Source organism: Homarus americanus, unplaced genomic scaffold (assembly GCF_018991925.1).
Source record: "Homarus americanus isolate GMGI-L3 unplaced genomic scaffold, GMGI_Hamer_2.0 scaffold1024, whole genome shotgun sequence".
Classification (NCBI taxonomy): Eukaryota; Metazoa; Arthropoda; class Malacostraca; order Decapoda; family Nephropidae; genus Homarus; species Homarus americanus.
The window spans coordinates 8,207,352-8,217,477 of record NW_024715228.1 but is presented as its reverse complement, the minus strand read 5'-3'; the positions used below and the strand labels follow the sequence as shown (position 1 = coordinate 8,217,477).

The following is a 10,126-nucleotide window of genomic DNA, read 5'->3' as shown; positions in this document are numbered from 1 at the left end:
TTTTAGTGTAAATCTCGTCTCGGGAGAAAAAAAAACCCGCGCGACCACAACTTTCTCTTCCTCGGCGTTGTGTTGCCTATTTGACGTCATCAGTCCCCCGCCTTCACACTTTTCATTAATTAAAAAAAACTGACAAACTTGTTTAGATTTTTTTTCAACCATTACATACGACAGTAATGAAAATAAAGAAATGTATTACGATTTAGAAATGATAACCCAAAGAGATAATATTTTAATGACCTCATAATTTATACGTATCCTTCGTGTGGTGAGAAACAAACGAGACTCACATTCCGTGTTCACTTGTTTACATTGACTATTAACAATGAAAGATGAATAAATGAATAAATACCAAACTAAGATGATTTTTGACATAGTATGATAGCGGGCACAATACTTTTCTTGGTTGATAAATGAACCAATATACGTAATTATGTAATAAATGATGATGTGATATATTTGTGGTAATGATTCGTTTTAAAGTATATTGTGGTGTGTGGCAGTCCCTTTTTTTCTCCATGGTTGTACGAGTTAAAGCCAAAAACCGGTTGTGTGTTTTTGTGTGTGTTGAATTGTTGCTGTGACGTGTTATGGCAAGTGTGTGTGTGTGTGTGTGTGTGTGTGAGAGAGACTCATTTTGCGCACCAATGGATCCCGTCTCTCCCTCACTTGCTTAATGGCGTCGTAATGGTATGTTGTGCACCTTTAAATCCTCCCTCCATTTACTACTGAATGGTGCAATAAAGCACTTTTGTTCACCAGTGGAGTTAATGGTTACGCATTCTCCCCACCATTACCTCTCTCTCTCTCTCTCTCTCTCTCTCTCTCTCTCTCTCTCTCTCTCTCAATGACGTCAGTAATGGTCTTCACACAGTAGTTCCCTCCGAGGCCCCATCACTCATTCCACATACCAGGCCCCTCGTTAATGGTCCGTGTACGTGAGGGCAGGATGTGACTCTCTGACCTTTAACCCTATCATGCCGGACCTCTACACGCACCTCTACTGTACATAGACCTCTACACGCACCTCTACTGTACATAGACCTCTACACGCACCTCTACATTGACCTCTACACGCACCTCTACATTGACCTCTACACGCACCTCTACATTGACCTCTACACGCACCTCTACATTGACCTCTACACGCACCTCTACATTGATCTTTACACGCACCTCTACATTGACCTCTACACCAGAGGTCGGGGAACAGGGGTAAATTACCCCAAATGGGGTAAATCTAAAAATTTTGGGGGTACTGCATGCGGTATGAGGGACACTTCCATCAGAGCCTCAGTTTACTCGAGTTTACTCCGCATTGTTAAAAAACGTTTTCTTTGGCATGGTGAGTGACGTCACTAAAGTTTCTAGAGGTCGTCAGATATCACGTTTGTTTCCATCTCATGGTGTAATTGTAAGTTACCCTTCCGTCGAGTGTAAACACATCTGACTGGATCCTAGATGGGTCATGTCAGTGGCTTTGTGGCTTTGGCCAAAGAGCAGAATCCAAAAATTGAGGTTTCCCACTGTATGATACATCGCCAGGCATTGGTTGTGAAGCAGTTGGAACCAGAACTGGAAGCTTTCATGATTGATGTGATCAAGATTGTCAATGCTGTGAAAGGGCATGCACTAAACACGCGGCTGTTTCGTGATTTATGTGAGGATGGGGTGGCTGAATATTCAGGCCTCCTTTTTCACACAGATGTGAGGTGGCTTTCACGTGGAAATGTCCTGAATAGAGTGTGGGCTCTCACGACCGAACTTGAAATGTTTCTGGTTGATCAAAAACATGCCCTTCCAAATAAGTTCAGAAACTCCACTTGGCTTGCATTTCTCACATATTTAGCTGACATTTTTGGGCATGTGAATGCACTGAACAAGGAATTGCAAGGAAAAAACATGAATGTCATTTTAGCATGAGAAAAAATTTCGGCATTTGGATCAGAGTTTCTGTACTGGAACCAGAAAGTGAATAAAAACAAGATCCAAAGCTAGCAGAGTTTTTGGAAGATTGTGAATATTTCAGTCTTGGTGACATCAAGGAGTCAGTTACAAGGCACCTGACCAAACTCAAACAGCGGTTCTCTGATTTCTTTCCAGTGCTTGATTCACATACTGCCAGTTAGGTTGTGAATCCCTTTAACTGTGAACTTGTAGATGTGCCTGAAGAGCCTGAAGGATTGGCAGAAGCGCTTCTTGAACTTCGCTCCAACAGTGAAGCACGCATGGAATTTCAGAACAAGGCAGATCTCTCGTCTTTTTGGATGTCAAAAGCTGCAAAGGCTTTTAAAATTGCACATTTGGAAGCGACAAAAATGCTGCTGCCTTTTGCAACAACCTACCTTTGTGAACAAGGATTTTTCTACCCTTGTGAACTTGAAAACAAAGTATAGAAATCGGTTGGACCCTGAAGACAGCATCCAAGTTGCTGTGACATCAAAAATCCCTGATTTTGATGCTGTTGTATCAAAAATGAAACAGCATAATTTTTCCAAAACCTAAAGTGAAGATAATTTGAATGAAATTCTTCAGTTCTCCAATCCTTTTTACTAATTTTGTTTGTGTGCTATTCTTATGCCAGAACGTGTGGCCTTTTTTATTTCTCCATGATAATGGATCCAATAAACATTTTTTGTATTTGAATTTTTTGTATATATATATATATATATATATATATATATATATATATATATATATATATATATATATATATATATATATATATATATATATATATATATATACACACCATATCCAACAATTTTAGGAGCAAATTGGCTTGTTTTGTTTACTGTACTAGTGTACTTTGACGTTTGGGGGTAATTTCATTTTACTCAAAAAAATTTTTGGGTAATACCCAAAAAAGTTCCCCGACCTTTGCTCTACACGAACCTCTTTAGTGACCCCAGTAGATAGATCACTTGACTTCTTGATCGCAATGGTATTTTATCGAATTCACTCAATACTTGTACACAAATTTCCCCAACGCGCCAATAAGTACACAAATTTCCTCAACGCGCCAATGATTGCAACAGTTCCCAACGCGCCAATAAAAACACAATTTCCCCAACGCACCAACATATATATAGAATTTTAGTGTTCTATCAATTTTGTTCAATTTTGTGTATAGGATTAAATATCAGTATGTTGTGTTCAGGGTATGAGATTGGGTTAGGTTAGGTTAGGTTAGGTTAGGATCGGATCGGATCCCTCTTATGCGTTCTGCTCGTCTCTAAGGACTCCCCTGGCGGCGTCCTTCGTGTCACTAGGAGTCCTGGATTCATTATCGGGATTTATGATGATCTCGTGAATTGGAACTGGTATTTATCTCTCTCTCTCTCTCTCTCTCTCTCTCTCTCTCTCTCTCTCTCTCTCTCTCTCTCTCTCTCTCCAAGTATCACATCATCCATTATTTAGTGTACAGGGGAAAGTGAGCTTCACTTGTCTATACACACAATCAAAGCGGAGTCATGTGAAGATTAGACACCCTAGCTTATTTCACCAAATGATTAGAAACCCTTATCTTATTTCACCTGATGATTAGACACCATAAGGCGACCTGACGGAATTAGGTTAGTTTAAAGTAAGGATGCTTAATCATCAGGTGAAATAAGGTAGGGTGTCTAATCTTCAGGTGAAATAAGGTAGGGTGTCTAATCATCAGGTAAAATAAGTTGGGGGTGTCTAATCATCAGGTAAAATACGGTAAGGTGTCTAATCTTCAGGTAAAAAAAGTTGGGGTGTCTAATCTTCAGGTGATTCATTTTATTGGCAAGATACGAAGGTCTTGTGTGAGTTAACTGCAAGATGATGACAGGAGATAATTAATTACTAAGGTCAGGTGTTTCTGTGTGTGTGTGTGTGGAGAACCAAGGTGTGAAACGTGTCTTAATTGAGAGTGAATCGAGTGAGTTTTGTCAGGTGGTGTTGGTTTGGTGGTGGTTAGGTGATGGTGGTGGAGTAGGTGATGGTGGTGGGTAGGTGATGGTGGTATTGGTTAGGTGGTGGTTAGGTGATGGTGGTGGGTAGGTGATGGTGATGGGTAGGTGATGGTGGTGGGTAGGTGATGGTGGTGGGTAGGTGATGGTGGTGGGTAGGTGATGGTGGTATTGGTTAGGTGGTGGTTAGGTGATGGTGGTGGGTGGGTGATGGTGGTGATTAGGTGATGGTGGTGGGTAGGTGATGGTGGTGGGTAGGTGATGGTGGTGGGTGGTGATGGTGGTGGGTGGGTGATGGTGGTGGGTAGGTGATGGGTGGTGGTGGTTAGGTGATGGTGGTGGTGGGTGATGGTGGTGGGTGGGTGATGGTGGTGGGTAGGTGATGGTGGTGGGTAGGTGATGGTGGTGGGTAGGTGATGGTGGTGGGTAGGTGGTGGTGATAGGTGGGTGATGGTGATGGGTAGGTGGTAGTGGTGGGTGGGTGATGGTGGTGGGTAGGTGATGGTGGTGGGTAGGTGATGGTGGTGGATAGGTGATGGTGGTGGGTAGGTGATGGTGATGGGTAGGTGGTAGTAGTAGTGGCTAGATGCGAGGGTTGAGACGAGACATAAGAGGAAGAGGAGGAAGTGAAGAAGAGAAGGGTGAAGAATGAAGAGGAGAAGAAGTGATAGAAAAGGGAGAGGAGAAGGAGTAAAGAGGCAAGAGAAAGGAGGAGAGGAAGTAGATATTATAACATTAATTATACATTATTAGGTCATCTATCAAAGTGACTAATTCATATTAAAGTAATTTGAAGGAGACATGAGAAGGAAAGGGAGAAGTGAAGGAGGGAAGAAAGGAGGTCTAAGGAGAGGAATGGTGCAATGGAAGGGGTAAATGGGAAGGAGGGAAGGAGAGGAGGGAAGGGAAGGTACAGCTTTAAGCTTCTTCATTACCAGGACAGAAAAAATGCTTAAGTCACCCCTCTTAGCCGGTAATGGTGGGAGGGTCATAACTCACTCTCTTGACCATCCTTCCATTTTCTTTAACAATTTTTCATATCACGTTGCCTCTTCCACCACACCACAAACCCCCTGCCACACCAACCACACCACAACCCCCCCCCCCTACCACACCAGCTGACCTCATAGTTGGGGGCTGGCATCTGACCTCAGGATAGGTTGGGTGGTGAAGGTAGAGGCTGTCCATCAGTTTGGGAGGCCACTTACCTGTCCCGTTCAGATCATTAACAATCAATAATGTATCGACTTATTCTTCTTAGACCCGCGCTGCAGTGACCCGAGAGAGGGAGGGAGGGAGAGGTGGCGTGCAGTTCCAAGATGAATGATATTATTTGTTGTCAATACCTGGCTGTGTTGATACGGGTGGTAGTGCTCGTGGTGAGGGAAATGTTGGTGGTCATGTTTGTGGTAAGAGAAATGGTGGTTGTGGTGGAGGTGGTGGTAATGTGGTGTTGGTGGTGGTGGTGGTATTGATGGTGGTGGTATTGGTGGTGGTGGTGGTGTTGTTGGTGGTGGTGTTGGTATTGGTGGTGGTATTGGTGGTGGATGAACACTGTTGGCGTTGTTGGAAGAGGCACCAGGATTAGCCCTGGAGGACTGTGTGAACTCTGGTGATAATTATGGTGAGGTGTACATTGGTTCATGCTTTATTGTGTGTGTGTGTGTGTGTGTGTGTAGTCATATTAACATTAAAGCAGAGTTACAACATCACAATGGACAACAACAACAACTGCAAGACACACCTACACCACCTTGTTACTGTGTCCCGTGGCATTGCACCGCACACATTGGTGTTGCGTCATCACACACACACACACACACACACACACACTTATTACATCTGACCAGGAAATATATCCACTGCTAGCCTTGTATCCCAGATGAAATTTCTTATCTAAAAAAAAATCGAATATCAGAAAGTGTGAAATGAAAGACTTTACAGAGAGTCAACTTAAGAAAAATGACCCTGACAACATAAGCATCTAAACATTTTTTTTTTTTTTCACACATTTATATAATTTCTTGTTGGCTGTTTGCTGGATGGTGACGTGCACTAACGACCGTCGTGCTGTTTAAACAATTCCTTTCAAAGTCGGTGAGACGGATAACGAGGCCGAGTTTTTCTTAAGATATAAAACCAACGTCGAGCCAAAATGTGTGTCTACGTTCACTAAGTTTTTGTACGTCTAATATTCCGTAGTACAAAAATAACGAAGGGAAGGAATCAAGGAGGGAGGGAGGGAGGGAAATAGAGAATGGAGAAGGATGGATGGATGGAGACAAAGAAGAAAGAAATAAGGGAGACAAAGAAGTAACGGAAGAATTGAAAAATAATTAAAGGAAGGAGAAGGAAGAAACGACAAAATGAGGGATGGGGAGAGAAAGAGAAGGAAAGAAGGAGGGGGGGGGAAGATGTAAAGGAAAGAGAAAGGTGGGGGGAGGCAAAGAAGGGAGGAGGGAGAGAATAAAGGAAGGAGGAAGGGAAAAGAAAGTAAAGGAAGGAGGGAGAGAAAGGGAGTAGGAAGGGAGGGAGAAAAAAGTAAAGAAGGAAGGAGGAAGGAAGGAGTGAAAGAAAGACGGAAGGAAGGGGGAGAAAAGGAAAGAAGGAAGGAGTAGAGAGAGAGAGAGAGAGTAACGTAATCACTACTATGTAATTTCACCTCCTCTGGGACTCATAAACATAGTGTAGTTTTTAAAGAACCTTCCTTTAGCTGGACTGGCCATTAGAGTAGCACAGATACGTATAGTTTTGATGTGGGCCATATAGACGAGAAGTGGGCCATATAGACGAGAAGTGGGCCATATAGACGAGAAGTGGGCCATATAGACGAGAAGTGGGCCACATAGACGAGAGGTGGGCCACATAGACGAGAGGTGGGCCACATAGACGAGAAGTGGGCCATATAGACGAGAAGTGGGCCACATAGACGAGAAGTGGGCCATATAGACGAGAAGTGGGCCACATAGACGAGAAGTGGGCCATATAGACGAGAGTGGGCCCATATAGACGAGAGTGGGCCACATAGACGACATATGGAGCCATATAGAGAGGTGGGCCATATAGACGAGACGAGAGGTGGGCCATATAGACGCCATATAGACGAGGTGGGTCACATAGACGAGAGGTGGGTCACATAGACTATAGACGAGAAGTGGGCGACGAATGGGCCATATAGACCCATATAGACGAGAGGTGGGCCATATAGACGAGAGGTGGGCCATATAGACGAGAGGTGGGCCATATAGACGAGAAGTGGGCCACATATAGACGAAGGTGGGCCACATAGAGAGAAGTGGGCCATATAGACGAAGTGGGCCATATAGACGAGAAGTGGGCCATATAGACGAAGTGGGCCACATATAGACGAGAAGTGGGCCACATAGACGATAAATGGGCCATATAGACGAAGTGGGCCATATAGACGAGAAGTGGGCCATATAGCCATACGAGAAGTGGGCCATATAGACGAGAAGTGGGCCATATAGACGAGAAGTGGGCCATATAGACGAGAAGTGGGCCATATAGACGAGAAGTGGGCCATATAGACGAGAAGTGTGCCATATAGACGAGAAGTGGGCCATATAGACGAGAAGTGGAAAAATAGACGAAAATAAAAAAACTCACGTAGGATAGAGTTATGTTGACGGTTTGGGAAGAGTTAAATGATGATGGTGTAACTTAGTGTTTATACCATTCAAAACTATGGGAGGATAACTTGACCTCTCCGATCACGGGTTCAGGAGTGATTTTAATATATGTTCACGATTTTTTTTTAATGAAGAAGTTCTGTTTGTCTTCTGGCGCGTTCGAGAGTTTTTTTTTTTTTTTTTCGTGGGTTTAAGATGAGTGTAGGTTTTTTTATGTGTTCAAAGGAAATGTTCTTATTTTCTCGTATGTTCAAGGGAAATTTTCTTATTTTTTTCGTGTGTTCAAGGGAAATGTTCTTATGTGTTCAAGGGAAATGTTCTTATTTTTGTGTTCAGGGGAAATGTTTTTATTTTTCTCGTGTGTTCTAGAGCAATGTTCTTATTTTTTTGTGTGTTCAAGGGAAATGTTCTTATTTTTCCCATGTGTTCAAGGGAAATGTTCTTATTTTTCCCATGTGTTCAAGGGAAATGTTCTTATTTTTCTGTGTTAAAGATAAATTTAAAGTAATATTTTTTCCTCTCTCGTCCTGTAATTAAAACTTTTAATATACGATCCATATACCGGGATAGAGGAAAAAAAAAACCTCATGAACTTCCATATAGTTCAGTTTTAAAGTTTAACTCCTGGGTTTTTGTTTTAAGTTCAGTTTTAACATGTCACTACCTTTTTTTTCGTTCAGTTTCAAGGTTTTATTTCTTTTTTTTTTCTTTTTTGTGTCCAGTTTTAATATTTTATACATATTTTTCGTTAAATTTTAAAGTTTTATTAGTTCTCGTGTTGTTGTTGTTGTGGTGGTGGTGTTGAGGGGGCGGTGTTGAGGGGGCGGAGCATTACACAACAATAATCACTGGTGGATACAATATTAATCATGCTGTTGTTATGCTCACAGTCAAATGGTGTTGGTGTTGGTGGGAGGAAGGTGGAGGGGACACGGGTGATTTATCTTCCACTGTTCACACGGGCGATAGCGTCATAAATTCTGTCCAGGGTAAAAATTTCCGTCCATTAATCTGTTGGCCGCCTCTTTCCTTACCTCGCTCTCTCCTCACTACCTCCTCGTTACTTTCTCCCTACCTTTTCCCCACCTCCTCCCTACCTTTTCCCCACCTCCTCCCTACTTTCTCTCTATCTTCTAGTCAGAATCTGGGAGAAACCATCGTCAAACATTTCCCTTCCACCCCACCCTCACCCCTCCCCCCGTCCTCCCCACCTTCCCCGTCCTCACCCCCTCCCCACCTTCCCCCGTCCTCACCTCCCCCACCTTCCCGCCCTCACCTCCCCACCTTTCCCCACCCTCACCCCTCCCCGTCCCCCCCTCCCCGTCCTCACCTCCCCCACCTTCCCCGTCCTCACCCCTCCCCACCTTCCCTCCACCTCCCCCCCCCCCCCTCCTACCAGACTCACTTTATGCAGTAAACTCCATTAAAAAAAAGTATTTGCCTGTACTTGTATATTTGACTAAGGTCTTCACAACACACAGTATTATTATTAAAAAAAATTAAGACCTCTACAGTATCCAATATCACGAACACTGAGAATGACGTTACGTACACTGAGAATGACGTCACGTGCACCCAGAATGACGTCACGTGCACCCAGAATGACGTCACGTGTATTTTTTTTAACTCCAGGTGACCTTCCGTACAAACGTCACTGTGTTATTGATATCTGTGCGTACAAACGAAAAAAATAATGAGATCACCTTAACATTATACACCACAGATTATTTCGCCTAAAGATTAAACCACTAACGTTACCCTAGGGTGATTAGGTTAGGTTAAGTTAGGTTAGGTTAAGTTAATTTAGATTTAGAGTAGGTTAAGTTCGATTAGGTTAAGTTTAGGTTAGGTTAGTGTTAGCTTAAGTTAATCTTCAGGTGAAATAATCTGGAGGAATCTACAGTATAATATGTAACACGAAAGCTAGGTTAGGTTAGGTTAGGTTAGGTTAGGTTAGGTTAGGTTAGGTTAGGTTAGGTTAGGTTAGGTTAATATTCCCGTGAACTAAGCAAGTGTGTTTATTATTCAGGTGACCCAAATTAACCTAACAAGAAAATTTTCTGGCGTTATATTTCAGTTGATGTACAGTGTGTTAGGCAGTAAGGGCGTGTATATGTACAGAGGCTGTAACCGTTACGTTCACCTCGTTCCTCCGCTTCTTATTCTGTTGTGAGTTTTTGTTGAATTAATTTAGGTACTTAGCCTAAATTACGTTTGTTTTTAATGCAGCCAAAATGCTTACTAACAATGCCAACCCTAGCCAACAGTGCCAACTCCAATAAACAGTGCCATCCCTAGCCAACAGTGACATCCCCAGCTAACAGTGCTAACCCCGGGAACAGTGCCATCCCTAGCCAACAGTGCCAACCCCAGTCAACAATGCCAACAGTGACAACCCCAGCCAACAGTGCCACGTCCACCAGAGCCCCGAAATGGAATCATAACAGCATTAGTCGATCATATGACAGGAATAACACCACCAATACACAGCAGAGATCAACTGTCCCGTGTCTGTCTCACCAAGTGTCTGTCTCA

General features: G+C 43.0%; 1 protein-coding gene across 1 annotated transcript; it reads left to right on the top strand.

Annotated features, from left to right (window-relative positions):
* The first annotated feature begins 1,461 nt into the window (after nt 1-1,461).
* On the top strand, nt 1,462-2,396 carry LOC121856967 (SCAN domain-containing protein 3-like). The gene is made up of 2 exons (XM_042352760.1): nt 1,462-1,660; nt 2,161-2,396. Exons 1-2 carry the CDS (start codon nt 1,462-1,464, stop codon nt 2,394-2,396), a joined length of 435 nt encoding a protein of 144 aa, XP_042208694.1.
* The last annotated feature ends 7,730 nt before the right edge of the window (nt 2,397-10,126 follow it).